The sequence below is a fragment of the Dermatophagoides pteronyssinus genome, unplaced genomic scaffold (assembly GCF_027571235.1).
Source record: "Dermatophagoides pteronyssinus isolate colony J.1.1.1.1 unplaced genomic scaffold, Derpt_VIB-CSIC_2022.12 sq0059, whole genome shotgun sequence".
Taxonomy (NCBI): Eukaryota; Metazoa; Arthropoda; class Arachnida; order Sarcoptiformes; family Pyroglyphidae; genus Dermatophagoides; species Dermatophagoides pteronyssinus.
The window spans coordinates 11,227-28,710 of NW_027461579.1; the positions used below are offsets into that span (position 1 = coordinate 11,227).

Here is a 17,484-nt window from a genome sequence, read left to right on the forward strand (position 1 = left end):
AAATTGTAAATTACAAAATGCTTGTTACAACATCCTCATCATCATCAATGTTTATAATATTATTCCTCATTACAACATGTTTAATTACATCAACAAATCAATCAATATTTGATACATTTTCCGGTGCAATCGATCTTTATGATGGTATGCAATGTTCATTAACAATAATTGAAGATTATCTTACCACTTATAATCGTCCAATGTGTTGTTTTTATTGGAAAATTCGTAAAATTTTCAATAAAATTGCAGCAGAAAAATGTGAAACACCAGAAAATGTACAGAAAATTTTATCCGGAAAATTATTAAATGATTATGTTGATTTTTCACGTATGGATTGTACAAAATTTCCCGAAAATTCAACCGAATGTGATACATTATGGATGTTTGTCCTATTCATTACTTTTGGCCAGATATTCTTATTGATAACATTAATTTTTACAACAATTTTTCTATATTGGATTCTACGACGACGAACACGACGGCAACAGAATAATTATCTTCTAAAATCACCATCATCCACATCCACACCATCATCATCATCGTCATTATCGATGTACGGTTATCAATCGGATCGAACGACCATTACAACATTGAGTAAAAGTATTAGTTTTGATGAATTTGATAATGGTGACAATTCAAATTCAAATGGTTGGAATTCTGTAACAAAATTGTTGACTTTATAAACGGGCACCAACAGCAACAAAAATTATCTGTATAAAATTTAAAATCCAAAAATTGTAAAATAATAATACTTTTTTCTCTCTTGTAATTATTTATATTTTGATCTATAAACTTTTTAAATAAAAATCCAAATTCAAAAAATCCAATGTTTCTTCAGTGATCATAGATGGCATTACATGTCGCATGTGAAACATGTGATATGTTCGAATGTGATGATCATTTTTTGTAAAATTTTTAAATTTTTTTAAAAAATATTTTTCAATGAATTATCAGTTAATTTGTTTGGTTTTTCGTCGTCAACATTTATGGAGAAAACAATAGTAATTATTTACAATTTCAATCGAAAATAATCACACCATTTTTATGGTCAAAATGTTCAATGTCGACGACGACGAGGACGAAGATGATGTTCAATCATCAAACAAGAATAACGAATTCGTTTGGACTAACAAATCGATTTCTATATCCTCGAAATCCAATCCATCATACGATGATCATGTGGCGATCATATCGGCCAATTGATCAGGAAAAAAATCGTAGTACAGCAATGTTGCTTACAGCATTAGTTGTTATTGTTCTTGGTCAGTTTTGAATGTCTTTTTTTCTGTTTTTGATTCATCTCAAAACATTATCACCAATTTTTAGGTTTAAGCTATGCAGCTGTACCATTATATAGAATATATTGTCAAAAAACTGGTACCGGTTTACAAGCGGTTGCCAAAGTTGATGAAATTAATGAAAAAGTTGCCAATATGAAAAAAATAACCGATCGAAAAATAAGGGTAAAATTTGAAGCCGAAAAATCATCACGTTTAGCATGGAATTTTCAACCTAGTCAACCATCGGTTGTTTGTTCACCTGGTGAAACAATTTTAGCATTTTATACGGCTAAAAATGAACTTGATCGTCCTGTTAATGGTATTGCTACATATACTATCCTTCCATATGAAGCGGGTAAATATTTTAATAAAATTCAATGTTTTTGTTTTGAAGAACAACAATTGAATGCTAATGAAGAAGTTGATCTGCCTGTATTTTTCTTTATTGATCCGGAATTCATTCGTGATCCATATCTATTCGATATTAATGAAATTATTTTATCATATAATTTTTTCGAAACTAAAGAAGGTTTTAAATTACCGAAACCACCTGGGTTTCGTGCACATTATCCAATAGCTGCTGAACAACAACCACAACAAAATCAAATTACAACCACTAACTAATTAAAAAATTGTTATAAAAAAAATTTTATTCAAAGATTAATAAAAATCAATGTAATGTAATTTTAAACTTTAATTTTCTTTTCGAATAATAATGGATTTAATTTCACAATATGAATGCAGACCATCTTCACCCAATTCACGACCAATACCACTTTGTTTAAAACCACCAAATGGTATTTGTGTTGCACCTTCTTCATAACAATTAACCCAAATTGTACCGGCACGAATATTTTCAGTAAATCTTATCATTTCATTCATATCTTCGGTAATGATTCCTGCTGCTAGTCCATATCGGGTATCATTACAACGTTCAATTACTTCATCCATTGATGAATAACGTAAAATTTGTTGTACTGGACCGAAAATTTCTTCACTTGCAATACGCATCTGATCAGTTACATCGGCAAAAACAGTTGGTTCAATAAAATATCCTTTACATGACATACGTTGACCACCAGTTACGCAACGTGCACCTTCTTTTTTACCCGATTCAATTAATTCTAGTATTTTTTCCATTTGTTTCGTATTGATTTGTGGTCCTTGAATAGTTTTCGAATCAAATGGATCACCTGCTATACGATTACCAGCAATTTCGGCAGCCATTTTAACAAATTCATCATAAATAGATTCATGAACAAATGTTCGTGTACCAGCACAACAACATTGTCCCATATTAGCAAAACAAGCTTGATGTGCAATTTCAGCAGCTTTTTTTAAATCTTTACAATTTTTCGTTACTACTAATGGTGATTTTCCACCCAATTCTAATGATACACGTTTACATGTTTCGGCTGCAGTTTTCATAATCGATTGTCCGGTTTGTGTTGATCCGGTAAATGCAATTTTATCGACAGATGAATGTCGAACTAAAGCATGTCCAGCTGTTGGACCATATCCGGGAACAATATTAACAACACCGGGTGGAAATCCAGCTTCCACAATCAAACTACCAACATATAATGCAGTTAATGGTGTAAATTCCGAAGGTTTCAATACGATTGTACAACCACTAGCTAATGCTGGTGCAAATTTCCATGAAATCATCAACATAGGATAATTCCATGGAATAATTTGACCACAAACACCGACCGGTTCGATTTTAGTATAGGAAAAAATTTTTCCATCAGCCGGTATTACTTTGCCATGAATTTTATCCGCCCAACCAGCATAATAACGAAGCGTTCCGATACAAGCATCAATATCACCAAAAGCATCGGTCAATGGTTTACCATTATCGTATACTTCTAATCGAGCTAAATAATCTTTATCCCGTTCAATAAGATCGGCAAGTTTTTGTATTAATTGTCCACGTTCAGATGCATTCATTTGACGCCATTTTGAAGATGGTTGAAATGCAACGGCAGCAGCTTTTACAGCCAAATCTACATCACCTTCATCAGCTTCTTGAACATAGGCTATTATTTCTTCAGTAGCTGGATTTATGGTTGCAAATGTTTTACCACTCAATGAATTATGCCATTCATTGTTGATGAAAATCTTAACAAATGAAAAAATCAAACAAACAAAAAAATCGATTTAAAAAAACAAACAAACATAAAAACAGCTTCAGCTTTACCTTGGTAAATTTAACGTCAATTGATGGTGTAGTCATGATTATTTCACAAATTATCGGATCTAATTGAACAAAACAAAATGAATATTTTAGAGAAGAAAAATTATTATTATTATGCAAAAGGAGTATGAAATTTGATTTTTATTCGTTCGTTCTTCTTTTATATCATTCGATATCTCAAATAACATGATTCGACCATCAAGGTCGAAATCGGTATCATCATCGAATGGATGATTAAAAAACATTCTTTATCAAATTTCATACCCTTCATATTTGTTGTTGTTGTGGTGAAAATCATCAAAACGAAACAAAAAAAAACTCTGAAAAATCAAAAGCTCAAAATCAAAATCGAATTTTATTTTTAAAAACAACAAATATGTAATTCACATAAATAATGAGATAAAAAAAAAGAAAAGAAAGAAAACAAATCAATTATCTTGGATAAATCGATGGTTTCCATCGTAAACATTTTGAATCAATAAATTTATCACCAAATAATTTACGTTTACGTTTAATTTCTTGTATAAAACGTTTTCTTTGTTCATCATTAATCAATATCAGATGTTTTCCTTTCCAATATTTTAATATACCCATTAATTGTAATGTTGATACCAGATCGGCAGGATTGATACCAGTTTGTTGACTTATGTCTGTTTTGATTTCAGAAAAAACAAAACAATTTTAAAAATATTTGGCTTGAAAATCAAATGAACAACTTACCTTTAAGCAGAATTTCTTTATTTTCAAACGAACTTAAATAATTCATAATAATAAATTTCCAATAACTACGATATGATATAATACCATGATCGGATAATGGTTTTTCGGGTGAACCAATTTTATTTTCACAACGTGTAAGTAAATAGCTAAAATCAATCAACATACGACCATAACCAGAACGTTGATATTGTGGTAATGTTAATATACATGATACATTATAACTATTTGGTGAATGTTTTTCTTTCGAGAAATAACCCAATAAATGCATACCAAGATGATCATTTTCCGTCATAACATAGAATAAAAATGGTTCAACATCAACAAATAATGTTTTATATTCCAAAAACAATTTCGCTAAAAGGCATAGATTTTGACAATATTCTTTTTGTTTATTACCATCAACTTCAAAAAATGATATCGATCCTTTACGATAAATTTCATTACCAGGTGGATGTTTCAATGAACATTTTTCCATATGACGATTCAATATGATTGATGAATTCATACATTTTAAACAAAATTCACATATAAAAAGACGTTGACAATTTTGATATTCATCCGAATATTGTGAATTATACCAAACACTTAATTCATGACGACCGAAAATAATTTTTTCGATTCCAGGTTTTTTCTTCGTTTGAATTTCTTGATTATCATCGACAGTTGTTTCATGTTTTATTTCATTCGAATCCGTTATTGTTTCAGATAATTCGGATGCAGAATTTTCATGTATCATTTGTGCAGTACGTGCTTGTGCATCAAGAAAAAGATTTAAATCAAATTTCGGTGTTAGACCTTCGAGTTTCGGTTGGCGACTATGTTAAAAAAGAAGATTAACAAAATTCAAATTCAAAACTCAAAACAAAACACAAACCTTGATGTAAACGAAAATTTTGTTTCAGTTTGCAACTGTTTAAGCTCAACATTTCTTTGATTCATAATCTGATTCCATTTAATATTTTTCTGTTGTAATAGACTCGATTGTTGTTGAGTAGATTTTCTTGGTGATTTACGTTGTTCTTGTTGTTGTTTTTCAATACGTTTTCTATAACGTTGTTGACAATCATCCAAAGTTTGATTATGATATAATGGACATGTTTCTACGGATGAATGTTGATCATAAATACCGGATAAATGTCCACTAGAATTACAACCCGTTATTGAACATCTTGTAATTGGTTTTTCTTGATAAAAATATTGTTGAGATGATGTTGATATGGATGATGATAATATCTCTTCATCATTCGAAGATGATGCTATCGTGTTTGATGGTGAAGGTGAAATGCATTTCATTTTTTTCGTCATCAACGATTGCGGTTGTTGTTGTGGCTGCTCAGATTCGAATTTTTTTCGTTTCAAATTTCTATGTTTTTGATTGAATTGTTCGGAATTTTTTTCCTCAATCGTTTCGTTCGATTTACTATGAATTTCGTCATTATTCATAATTGTTGTTGGCAATTGTTGTTGTTGTGTTCGATGTCGTGTTGAACGTCTCGTAATCGATGATTGTTCATTTTGGATTTTTTCAATCAATTCATCAGGATTATCGATACCTAATTTTCGCAGCTGTATCTGTAGAATTTGTTGTTTTGTCAATTTGGATTGTTGATTACCATCATCATCATCACTATCATCACTATCGCTTTGACTTGAAGCATCTTCATCACCATCTTCGGAAGAATCTTCAATTTCTTCTTCATCTTCGTTTGTTTCTTCTTCTTCTTCATCATCGTCGTCGTCGTCGTTTTCAACTTCGGCTTCACCCGTACAATGTGGACAGATAAAATTTTTACGTCGTTTACGTAATTCACGAATTGAAATCGATGTTAATTGATCATTTTGTAGACGAAAAAAACATGTTAAATGAATTGATCGATCACATTCAACGCAGGAAATCATTTCTAATGAATTTAATTTTCGTTCTGGATGTGATCTTAACGATGATAGCAATGGATTTGGATTCATTTTTGTACGTTTTTCACGACACCATAAACATCGACGACATTTTCGACAAACCCATTGTTTATATGCCGGTGATTTTGTATCCAAAAATCTTTCCGATTTAATATCTAAACATTTCAGATGAAATTGTGTTGCACAAACTGAACATGTTAATAATTGCCGTTGTCCTTCACAATCATTTTGTTGACCACAAAGATAACATTCACCAAGCAAATGATCCGATGTTGATGGTGAACATGAAAATGAATGTTGATCTAAAATTGTTGATCGTTCTGAATTCGATGATGATGATGATGAACGTAGACGAGATCGTATCAACATGATTGTTTCAATCGAAAAAAAAACAAAAAATTCAAACTTTTTTTATAAAATCCAATCAGAATTTATTGATGAAAAATTTGTAAACAAAAACAAAAAAAAACCGTTGAACTTTTTTCGGTCTCGTCCTATATGAACGGCTTAAAAAAATTCAAAAATAAAAACGTGTGTTTTGAAATTTTTTTTTCCGTAAAGTTAAATTAAATTCCGTTTCCAAAAAACTGAGAGAAATATTCAAACTGAGAAAATCTTCAAATCGAATCTTACTTATCAATCGAAATCAATTTCAAATCTGAAACTAAAACCAAAAATGAGAATCACAATTGAAGATTTGCAAAACAAACAAGCATGGGATACTGTTCAAGTATATGCAAATTATTTAAATCATGATCAAAATAATCAAATTTATTCATGGTCGAATTGTAAATTCTATTTTCTACATTGGTCAGATTTTTGGTGGTATAGGATTCTTTTCTTTGTTTAATAAAAAAAAATTGGTCAGATTTTTGGCCACAACCATTATTTGATCAATTGATCAATATACCATATGGCAAAAAAAATGGCTGTGATTATGCTTTTTGTTATTCCAACATACAATCAATATGAAAGCGAATTAAAAATAATTGAATTGAATACAATCAGTTATATAATATCTGTAAATAATGTGATTACTGTAAGAATACCGCAACTAAATACCGAATATACATTCGGTTTTTCTAACAAGAGCATTGTTTACAGCAGTGATTCTCAACCTTTTTGTTGTCGCGGCACAATTTTAGAATTTTTAAATATATAACAGTTGCATTTTCAGAATTTCGCGGCACACCAAAGTGCCGCGGCACACTGGTTGAGAATCACTGGTTTACAGTTTATACGAAAGCATCATAAACTTAATACCATGTTTCGAATATCATCCATTTATTGATTTGGACAATGGTCAATTCATAATATAAACTCTAAGCTCTAAACTTGATAATCAAATTGGTTCTGCGGTTGTCATTTTCTCCAATGATATTTGTCTCTTTTTCCTTATTCCTTTTCCTTAATAATTTTTTTTTGCTAAAAAAACTTGTTAATCAAATGAAATTAAAAACAAAAAAGAAAATTGAAAAACAATTAAGTATTGTTTTTCTCAATCAAATAATCAATGTTATTCTGTATAAATTTAGCAATATTTTCATTCATTTCAAATCATTATTCAAACAATCCCAAATTTTCTTTCAATCTTGATTTTCTTGATTTTTTTTCATTTCGATAGCTGTAAATTTTTTCTTTATTGAATCAAATCTATTCAACAAAAAAAAAAAAAAAATGAAAATCACAATCGATCACCTTCAACATAAACAAATTTGGGATGTGGTGCAAGTCCACGTCAATTATAATTTTCAGGATCAAGATATATCCACTTATTGCTGGTCCAATTGTAATTTTTATTTCTGCCACTGTTCAGATTTTTGGTGGCCAGAATTATATGCCGAATTAATTCATTGGCCATATTGGCCAACAGATGGATCTGATTATTCATTCTTTTTTCCAACATACAATTATCATCCATCAATCAGAGATGAATTGAAAATCGTAGAATTAAATACGATTAGTTATATATCATCGATGGCAGAAAGGAAGATGAAAATTCATATTCCTTCCTTGAATACCGATTACACATTCGTATTTACGAATGATGAAATCATTAAAAAACTATTTGAAACAATAATCAATAATGTACATTGTTTCCAATATCACCCAATGACAAATTGGGAAAATGGAGAATTCATTATATACAATACAAATTTGGCATAATTTCTTTTAAAATAATGTTTTTAAATAAAATATGAATCTTTTTTTTTTATAAAAAATACTTGTAATTTTTCTAAAATCGAAAAAAAATTGAATAACGAATAGCCGATCAACATCAATATTGTAAACATGTTGTAATTTGATGTAATTTGTAACAGTTTCGAATTCGAATTTTCGAATATATTTAGTTATTTAGATAATCTAGGTATTTGGGCTATCACATCTATAGCTTCTATTTGTTTCTTTTTTTTTTTTTTTTCTACATTAATTTTTTTGCCTTCGGGCAGCGTGTTTGTTTGTTTAAAATAAAAGAAAAATATATTTTCGAATACTTTCTACACGATTTGTTTTAAAAGTTTTTTCAAGAAAAGTGCCTTTTGCAAAAAATGTGGTAAAAACAAACACTTAATAATGAAGCTCTCTTCTTTTTCGGATGGAGTGAGATGGCGTTGTGACCTAAAATCTTGTCGAGAATTCCAGATTTTTTTTCTGGAAAAGATATTACGCTTCATATATTGTTGGTCAGAAGAACTAACATCTCCATTAATTGGTGATTACCATTTTAAAAAAAATTGGCCAAATATTGTCAACCCTTGAGGAATCTCGCTTTAACAAGATTAGAAAAATTTCCAAGGCGTCAAACGAATTGGTTTTCAATGGTTATAAAACGAAAAACGAAACTTGTAATTTTAAAAAATTTTAAAAAAATAAAATTTTTATTTTTTTATCTGTTTTAAAATATTCATACAAGGATAATCGATTAATATTGTAAATATAAAACCAAATAAATATGAATAAATTATATTTATAAATATTAAACTTATAATCGATATTAATTGTAAATCGATTAATAATCGTCTTGAACTAATTAAAATATTAATCACCAGCATATGATTAAGATAAACAGAAAATGTTAATCGTGATAGTATTGAAAATAATGGCCAACGTAAAAATCTGGTTATAATTGAATCAGAATTATTCAAACATAATTCAAATAGAATTACTAAAATTATCGTAAATATTATACGATTTAATGGATATAATATGGCTGACCAAAATCGATTATATGGTCGACCATAAAACCATGGTAATGTATTGAATGTACAGAATATATAACCAATACATATGATAGCTAAAGCTATGATAATCTTCATTTTTGACCATGTTGTTGATTGTGGATATTTTTGTTTATTTGAAAAAATTTTCCTTGATCCATACCAAAAACCAATAAAATAAATGAATGAATGGCTCCATGGTTTGAAATAGATTTGAAAAAATCTACCAAATTCATTGACGATTGGATTCGAATTGAAACCTTCGAAGTCACTTGAGAGGAAAATAAAATCAGAATGAATGAAAATTGATTATATCAGATTGATCAGAATTACCTTAATGATGTTAAAATTAAACCTGGTGGTAATTTTTTGATAAAAATATGCAACGAAGTTATTACGATTGAAATTAATACCAGAATTTTTGTTATTGTTAATCCTTGTTTGGAAGAATTTTTTCCAGTTACAAAAAACCATAATGGAATGATTGAAAGTAAACGTAATTGCATATCGACAGCCAAATACCATGTATGTCCACCGCACTGTTTTTCAATTTAAAAAAAAAATTCATCAATAAAATCGATTTTTAATGAAAAATATTTTTTTACCATATTTTCCGGTTCGATTAGATTCTGCGCATAAATCAAACTATACAACCATGTTTTCGAACATTTCATTTCAATTTGTTCGATACGTTTTGACCATAGTGGTCCATTCAGCCAAAAACCCATTAATGGCAAAAGAAATGATAATAAAATATAGATAATTAATTGTGGTGTAAATCGTAGATAACGAAAACCTATATAGATGATTGGATTGAATTTTTTTTGACCGTTGCCATCATCATTATTTCGGATATGATTTTTTAATGTTGTATAACTGGCCATAAAACCACCAATAAATATGAATACATCAACCGGATTAATAAATTGCATCAGCGATTGTATGATTGGTGATTTAAGTTTTTCATTTGCTTCGAATATATTTTCTTGAAAATCATACAGAAAACACCATAGTTATCATCATTCAGAGATATTTTTCATGAAACACTTACTGTAAGAATTCCAATCTTCATAGACAAATGTATGCGCAATGATAATCCAAACATTTGACCAGAAACGTAATCCATCGATAAATGATAGATCATTACCATCAGCGTTGATGATTGTTGTTGTTTGATTGATTGATTTCATTCGAATCAATGAACGAAAATTTGCCATTGGAGAAAAACAAAGCAATATTCGTTCGATCGAATGTCCATCTTTGCGGTTTTTGTCGTTTTTCGAAAAGAAAAAAAAGAAAAATTCAACAATATTTTTTGTTTTCAAAGCAAAACTTACTTTTATCTTTAACCAAATAATCATATAAACCAGCCACAAATGTAATCGAAATGATCAGACCAATTGTAAATCTGTAATTGATAAAAAACTTGTTTAAAAAGAATGAAATTTACAAAACAAAGATTACATTGCAATCGATTGTATGATATTCGGTTTCAATGGCCATTCGGGTTTATGATAACAAGAAATTCTTTGTAATTTAAAACCAAATATTTCTTTTTGTAATAAAAAATTTATATTTTTTGTACAAGAATTTGGTAGGCAAATTCCTCGAACGATTGATGAATAATAAAAAATTGATGATTCTCGAGCCAATTGGGTGTAAATAGTTTCATCATCATCATTATCGTTCGATGACATAATAATGGTTTGATGATAAACATTATGATTAAATGGACGTTTTGATGATATTGGCCATTCGAATTCCAGCAAACAATATTCCGTTTGAATCGGATGTCGATAATTAATGTCATTAATATGTAAACATTGATCATAATCACCATAATCGGTTATAGTACCGGATAAAAATCCACTTGATACTAATGTTGGTGACCATGAATTGAATATTTTTGTTGCCCATAATTTATGTTTATAAATCATTTCATTTAGTATTGATTGTAAATCTTGTCGACATTTTTGATCAATTAAATCGCTGTTATTGTTTTTAAAAATCATTAAATCATCAAGATAATTTGGTAAAAATATTCGTTGAAAATCATGATTGGAAATCTTTGAAAAACGATTCCAAGAATCATCATTCGAATCAACAATTCGAACGACAACAACAACAAGTGCAACAAACAATGGCAAACGACGATGATAAGATCCGGCCATCATTTATCATCACCATCTGATGTTTGATCAAACAACTTTATAACGTTACTACTAAATAACGTGCGATGAGGAAGGAAATTTCAACAAAAATCAAACGAAAACCGTAAATCAAATTAAATTACTATTATTGTAACACAAGGAAATTCTATTACTAAGTAAAGTTCTATTCCTTTTACAACAATAATTTTCATTTTAATTTATAACCAAAAATTATTGCCATATTCAAATGAAATGATTTTTTCTATTTTCTTTTATTTTTTCTAGTGTTTTTTTTGAAAAACGAAAATTTTTTCAAAAAAACAAATGGACAATCTAAATGATCGATTTAAAGAAATGTTTGAAATGATTGGTTCATCCTTATCGAATATAATATTACCATTTGAACATCCATTATATACACAGATTCAACAACAACAACAATTACCATTACCATCTTCAACATCAACCAGTAATCCACAATCATCATCATCAAACAATCGACCAAAAAGTATAAGAAGTACACGTTCCGGAACATCATTACGATCACGTTCACGTTTACGAATGGCAAATAATAGTAATAGTAAAAATACACGTTCAAAAAGTAAACGTCATCATCATCATCACCATCATCATCATCATCAACAACAACAACAAAATTCAAATACAAATAATAATAATCAAACAATAGAAAAATCAACAAAAAGTCGTCGTACACGTGAAACAACAACAATGGATAAAAATAATCGTAGCATGGATGTAACATCAACATCAGATAAATATAATGATAATTCATTACCATTTGCAAGTGGTTTAAATGTACATTTATCTGATCAACAACAACAATCAACAGCAATTGATCGTCGTTATAGTTGTTCAGTATTTTTTATACAATGTATACAACATCGTAAAATTGCATTAACAAAACCATCCATACGACAAGCAGTTTGGATGCCATTTATGCCAATGCCAATGAATAAAAGTTGGAATGAAGGTGGTCTTGCTGGTCTTCTAATTGTATTATCTAATGGTGATATGGATACATTTGTACAATTGAAAAATCGTCCACCATTTCAAGATCGTTGGATTATTGAAGTTGCTGCTATACAATTACCACAAACATTAGAATTGATTAATCGTATTACATGGATGATAAAATTGGATTCAAAATCAAATTTTAAATGTTGCCAGGATAATGATTCATTAATTTGGGTTGATGAAAATAAACTTGATTCCGGTACATTGGAATATATGTGGGGACCAGAGTTGATTGATTTTTACCGGTTACATATACAATCATCATCATCATCAACATCATCAACAACAACATCACCACCAACAATGATACCATCACCAACAATAGGTTTAAATAATAATGATGATATACATAAAGATAGATCAAAATCATATTGGTGTAGTTTAAGTACAACAACTGGTCATAAAAGTAGTTTTGTTGAATATAGTTTGGATTCAGCATTTCAATTTTTACCACGTAATCCACCACGTACTGATGAAGAAGCAATGTTACTTAGTTCAAATTTATCGGAAAAAGATATTGAACGTTTATATAGTGATTTTCTTGATCATTGTTTTCCATCAATGGCAATGGCATTTCATTCATTTCGTGTTTATATGACTAAATATGGTTTTCAATTTGAAGATGAACGTTTAACGCATTTATTTTTTGCATTCAATTATAATTCAAATGGTTCGATAACATTTCCCGAATTATTAATGGGTTTAGCTTGTATTGATTGTCATTCAATACATAATGAAGTACGAGCAAAATTTGTAATGCGTTATTATGATGTACATAAACGTAATTTTCTAACACGTGATGATATTCGTCAAATGATAACAGCTATACATCCAAAATTAAAACGTGATGAAGCTGAATTTAAATTAAATGAAACATTACAGGCAATGGAACCAAATATGACCGATATAAATCGAATTTCATATAAAGCATTTGTCGGTGCTGTTGGTAGTCATCGTTTTCGTGGTACATCAAAATTATGTCGTGCAGATCGACCTGTGTTTCAAATGATAACCAATATCATATTTACCCGACGTAAAAAACGTAGTGGACATGAATTTAAATGGTCATCAGTAATTGAAGAAGCATATTCCGGTATTTGTTCGAATTGTAAAGAAAAACAATCGATACTTTGTAATTATTTATTACGTATCGATAGTAATGGTTATGTTGAATCACGTCATCGTTTACGATCATTTAAACGACGACATCGTGTCGATGGTGGTAAATCACGTTCAACATATTCATCATCATCATCATCAAATTCAAAACGTAAACATAAAAATAATTTATTTCATAAAACCGATGATGTTGATTTTGAAATATTGAATATTGCCTGGTCATTAATACGAATGATAAGAGATTTTTCATTGATTAAAGGTGATGTTAAAAGACCGAATGGTTTTATGGCTAATAATCATAAAGAATGGCAACAATTATATGAATGGTTATTATTATTGGAAAAAAGAGTAGCTGAACAATTAGAAACCGAATATCGTTGTGTACAGGTAAATTCACCGGCATATATTATCGGTGATATACATGGTAATATTGATGATTTACTTACATTGGAACAATGTCTTTGGAAACAATTTCCAGCTATCGATGCAAATCTAATATTTTTAGGTGATTATGTTGATCGTGGTCGTTGGTCAATTGAATGTGTTATTTATTTAATGTGTTTGAAAATTTTAATGCCAAACAAAATGACATTGTTACGTGGTAATCATGAAGTTCGACCATTACAAGCACATTATTCATATAAAGCTGAATGTTTAACAAAATATGGTGAAGAAATTGGTGGTAAAATATGGGAATTAACTAATCGTATGTTTGATCGTTTACCATTATGTGCTATTATTGATGAAGCAATATTTTGTGCACATGGTGGTATACCTCGTAGTACAATTGAAATTGGTGAAATACAACGTTTAGATAATTATATGCCTGAACCAGAACATTCATTTCCAATTGCATGGGAAATTTTATGGTCTGATCCAATACATCAACAACAATTTTTAGAATTAGCATGTCTGATGAATGGTGTTGAAGATCCAAGGGAAGGATTCCTACCGAATCGTAAACGTGGAACGGCATTTGTTTTCAATGAAGATGCTGCAACAAAATTTCTTAAACATAATGGCCTTACACATATTGTACGAGCACATGAAGTACCAACAAATGGTTTCTTTTTTCATTTTGATAAAAAATGTGCAACAATATTTTCTAGTTCACATTATTGTGGTAATAATAATGAATGTGCTGTTATGTTGGTTGAAGGTGATTCAATACGTATTATACGTATTGATACGACGAATAATCCATCGGCAACCGATTAAAAATCAACAGCCAAAAAAGACAAAAAAAAAAAAGAAAAAAGAAAAAAACCTAAAATGAATTTCAATTTTTCAAATAAAAATCTAGAAAAAGAATGTGTTTCTGTGTGTGTGTGTTTTGATGTTTTTATGGTTTCAGTGAAGATGATGTTTTCGCTGTTGTTGTTGGTTTAATTGATGATAATTTTTCGGGTGAACTTTGTCTTGAACTTGATTTGGATGATGTTTCTTGTTGCGGTTGTGATAATGGATTGACTGTTGGATTCATAATGGTAATCGGTGTTGATGGATCCAAACCAATTGATTCACCAATTGTTATTCTTGCTTTTTCAAATGTTGATGATAATTTTTCCTGTATAACATTTATACACATTGATGTTAATGCCAAACCGAATAGGAAATAAATAAATGCATATAATAATACATTGAATTGAGTGGGTACAAAATCACCAAAACCAATTGTTGACATTGAAATGAAAACAAAATAAAATGATTGAAATAATGTCCAATTTTCAAATGTCCAAAATAATATTGCACCAAAAAATAAATATAATATTAATATGAATAATGCTAATGATATTGGCAGATTGAATTCATCATCCATTTCATTAAAATCTAACATTGTTGGCATTGGTGTTTCGGGTGTCATTATTGTCGACGATGATTGCGATTGTGATTGCGATGATGGTGATGAAACAGTTACCATCGGAATTTGATTTGACCTATATGATGATAACATTGGATTTGTTGTTGATTGTAGATTTATTGGTTTGGATATTTCCGGTGGTGGTAACATTGAAACTTTTCCGGTATTTGAATCAATAAAAAATGGTGGTTGTCGTTGTATTTTATTCAATGCATCCATTATTGCATGTTGAATTTTTGCTGTACGTGTTGCTTTACGACCCATATGTCTTACTGATCGCAGTGAACGATCATAATAAACCCGGCGACAAGACATAATTAAATATTTAATTATTCGAGTAAATATTCGACCAAAATCAGCCAATACGATTAATAAAAGTGGAATACCAAAAAATGAATAAATCATTGCAGCTGTTTTACCCAATGTTGTTACTGGTGGATTATCACCATAACCTATAGAATCGATGGGAGAAAAGTTTCTTAATTTAGTTTTTTTTTTTGCCCTCGATGAAAATCATCAAAACAAAAACAAAAAAAAACGGAATGGAATTCTAATTAAAATTCTTGCTATTTACACTTATTTACACTAGTCAGTGTAAATTAGGTGAAAATAGAAAAATTGCTGAATCATTCGAAAAATGCATTAATTTTTATGATCGCAAAAAATTACAAAAAACATTTAAAATAGAATTTTCATTTTTCTTGAATCCGATCCAAAAATTGACAAACAAACATGCATCAATGATTTATTTATATCATTCTGTGGTGTCATGTGTTCGTGTGCCTGGATTTGATCAAAAAAAAAATTCAAAACTATCACATCATGCTGTGTTCGAATCGAATCAATCCGATTTTTATGGAAATTCATTGGAAAAAAACTCACCAATTGTTGTAAATACAGTCATACTAAAAAATACTGAACCAATAAAATCCCAACGATGTGTTTCAGCAAAACGTTCTATTGAATAATTTAAACGTTTTGAACATTGTTCATTCACAATCCATTCAAAACGATCTAATTCATCATCAACAATACGATACCAATATTGATCAATATTTGGTACAAAATATCGTTTTTGTTGATTCATTCCATTATCATTATCATCAATATCGATTGGCAAGGGAAAATGTTGACGTTGACGCCATAATTCATTAACAATTGTATCAGTCATTTGTTCGATTGGTTCATATAATTGTCTGATGATTGCCTTTTGATAAAGTTTTGTAAATATATTTTATTTTGCTCATTCATTCGAAATCATTATACTTACATTTTCTTCTTTTTCATGATTTCCTTCGATTGTAGAAAAAATTGCACCACCAAGACATGCATAAAGGATTAATGCAATCAATAAGAATAAATGTGTAAACCAACTTTCACTTAAACGTTTAAGCCAAACATAAAATCGTACTAATCTGGTGTTGGTTCCTTCAAGTACTTGATCAAAATTTGGTTTTACTAATAAACGTGTAGCCAATGTTTTTGGATCAACAACAAACATTGAATTCGATGATAATGCATTACGAAATAATTGATAATTTGTAAAACGTGGTGATGATGGATTATTATGACGAGCACCAATACCGGTAGTTCGATGAAAACGTGGTGGTGCTTTTGGTGTTGTCATAAATGCTGAACGTGGTGATGCAATATTCGAAGCCATTATGGAAAAAAAGATTTATTTGTTGAATCAAACCAGGATTTCGAAAAAAAATCAACTGTACTGTTCTCCTACACAACCAGAATAAGTATTTCCTGTTAGCCGACCTGATCGTTTATTATTATCATCATCAAAGAATATGACAATCATCCCATCAACAAATGTTTCTTGATAAAAATAAAAATCTAGAGCATAAAATCATCATCATCATCGAAGCCGAACCAACAACAAAAAAAAAAAACGAATAAAAATTTGCGGTTAATCCACGGCAAAAAAAAATAAAGAACCGAAAGATTCAAAGAACCGAAAGATTTAAAAATTTGTTACACA

At 29.5% G+C, this 17,484-nt stretch overlaps 6 protein-coding genes across 6 annotated transcripts; 2 read left to right on the forward strand and 4 right to left on the reverse strand.

The window, feature by feature from the left end:
• Nucleotides 1-917: 917 nt before the first annotated feature.
• Cox11 (Cytochrome c oxidase copper chaperone COX11) lies at nucleotides 918-1,977 on the forward strand. The gene is made up of 2 exons (XM_027346348.2): nucleotides 918-1,262; nucleotides 1,327-1,977. The coding sequence occupies exons 1-2, from the start codon at nucleotides 1,061-1,063 to the stop codon at nucleotides 1,902-1,904; spliced, it is 780 nt and encodes a 259-aa protein (XP_027202149.2). The 5' UTR covers nucleotides 918-1,060; the 3' UTR covers nucleotides 1,905-1,977.
• On the reverse strand, nucleotides 1,913-3,578 carry LOC113796096 (retinal dehydrogenase 2-like). The gene is made up of 2 exons (XM_027346338.2): nucleotides 3,481-3,578; nucleotides 1,913-3,401 (listed from the first exon to the last, which is right to left on the reverse strand). Exons 1-2 carry the CDS (start codon nucleotides 3,514-3,516, stop codon nucleotides 1,974-1,976), a joined length of 1,464 nt encoding a protein of 487 aa, XP_027202139.2. The 5' UTR covers nucleotides 3,517-3,578; the 3' UTR covers nucleotides 1,913-1,973.
• A 237-nt stretch (nucleotides 3,579-3,815) lies between these two features.
• On the reverse strand, nucleotides 3,816-6,588 carry LOC113796062 (histone acetyltransferase KAT7-like). The gene is made up of 3 exons (XM_075824244.1): nucleotides 5,072-6,588; nucleotides 4,198-5,012; nucleotides 3,816-4,127 (listed from the first exon to the last, which is right to left on the reverse strand). The coding sequence occupies exons 1-3, from the start codon at nucleotides 6,478-6,480 to the stop codon at nucleotides 3,910-3,912; spliced, it is 2,442 nt and encodes an 813-aa protein (XP_075680359.1). The 5' UTR covers nucleotides 6,481-6,588; the 3' UTR covers nucleotides 3,816-3,909.
• A 2,837-nt stretch (nucleotides 6,589-9,425) lies between these two features.
• LOC113796085 (nose resistant to fluoxetine protein 6-like) lies at nucleotides 9,426-11,503 on the reverse strand. The gene is made up of 6 exons (XM_027346331.2): nucleotides 10,794-11,503; nucleotides 10,667-10,737; nucleotides 10,381-10,587; nucleotides 9,935-10,314; nucleotides 9,663-9,868; nucleotides 9,426-9,589 (listed from the first exon to the last, which is right to left on the reverse strand). Exons 1-6 carry the CDS (start codon nucleotides 11,501-11,503, stop codon nucleotides 9,562-9,564), a joined length of 1,602 nt encoding a protein of 533 aa, XP_027202132.2. The 3' UTR covers nucleotides 9,426-9,561.
• Nucleotides 11,504-11,563: 60 nt separating this feature from the next.
• Nucleotides 11,564-14,851, forward strand: LOC113796051 (uncharacterized). Its single transcript, XM_075824243.1, has 2 exons — nucleotides 11,564-11,655; nucleotides 11,765-14,851. Exon 2 carries the CDS (start codon nucleotides 11,804-11,806, stop codon nucleotides 14,849-14,851), a length of 3,048 nt encoding a protein of 1,015 aa, XP_075680358.1. The 5' UTR covers nucleotides 11,564-11,655; nucleotides 11,765-11,803.
• LOC113796073 (TWiK family of potassium channels protein 18-like) lies at nucleotides 13,786-17,398 on the reverse strand. The gene is made up of 3 exons (XM_027346321.2): nucleotides 16,765-17,398; nucleotides 16,377-16,701; nucleotides 13,786-15,946 (listed from the first exon to the last, which is right to left on the reverse strand). The coding sequence occupies exons 1-3, from the start codon at nucleotides 17,155-17,157 to the stop codon at nucleotides 14,976-14,978; spliced, it is 1,689 nt and encodes a 562-aa protein (XP_027202122.2). The 5' UTR covers nucleotides 17,158-17,398; the 3' UTR covers nucleotides 13,786-14,975.
• Nucleotides 17,399-17,484: the final 86 nt, after the last annotated feature.

Excerpts from the sequence above, each read along its gene's own strand:
- Cox11 (XM_027346348.2), top strand. The coding sequence starts at position 1,061 with ATGTCGACGACGACGAGGACGAAGATGATGTTCAATCATCAAACAAGA. Across the intron at positions 1,263-1,326 it reads ATTAGTTGTTATTGTTCTTG|GTTTAAGCTATGCAGCTGTA; the intron begins GTCAGTTTTGAA and ends ACCAATTTTTAG.
- LOC113796096 (XM_027346338.2), bottom strand. The coding sequence starts at position 3,516 with ATGACTACACCATCAATTGACGTTAAATTTACCAAG. Across the intron at positions 3,402-3,480 it reads TTGACGTTAAATTTACCAAG|ATTTTCATCAACAATGAATG; the intron begins GTAAAGCTGAAG and ends TCATTTGTTAAG.
- LOC113796062 (XM_075824244.1), bottom strand. The coding sequence starts at position 6,480 with ATGTTGATACGATCTCGTCTACGTTCATCATCATCATCATCGAATTCA. Across the intron at positions 5,013-5,071 it reads AAATTTTCGTTTACATCAAG|TCGCCAACCGAAACTCGAAG; the intron begins GTTTGTGTTTTG and ends TTTTTAACATAG. Across the intron at positions 4,128-4,197 it reads TAAAGAAATTCTGCTTAAAG|ACATAAGTCAACAAACTGGT; the intron begins GTAAGTTGTTCA and ends AAATCAAAACAG.
- LOC113796085 (XM_027346331.2), bottom strand. The coding sequence starts at position 11,503 with ATGATGGCCGGATCTTATCATCGTCGTTTGCCATTGTTTGTTGCACTT. Across the intron at positions 10,588-10,666 it reads TTATTTGGTTAAAGATAAAA|ATGGACATTCGATCGAACGA; the intron begins GTAAGTTTTGCT and ends AAAACCGCAAAG. Across the intron at positions 9,590-9,662 it reads TTAATTTTAACATCATTAAG|GTTTCAATTCGAATCCAATC; the intron begins GTAATTCTGATC and ends GTGACTTCGAAG.
- LOC113796051 (XM_075824243.1), top strand. The coding sequence starts at position 11,804 with ATGGACAATCTAAATGATCGATTTAAAGAAATGTTTGAAATGATTGGT.
- LOC113796073 (XM_027346321.2), bottom strand. The coding sequence starts at position 17,157 with ATGGCTTCGAATATTGCATCACCACGTTCAGCATTTATGACAACACCA. Across the intron at positions 16,702-16,764 it reads ATCATGAAAAAGAAGAAAAT|GCAATCATCAGACAATTATA; the intron begins GTAAGTATAATG and ends CTTTATCAAAAG. Across the intron at positions 15,947-16,376 it reads GACTGTATTTACAACAATTG|GTTATGGTGATAATCCACCA; the intron begins GTGAGTTTTTTT and ends TCGATTCTATAG.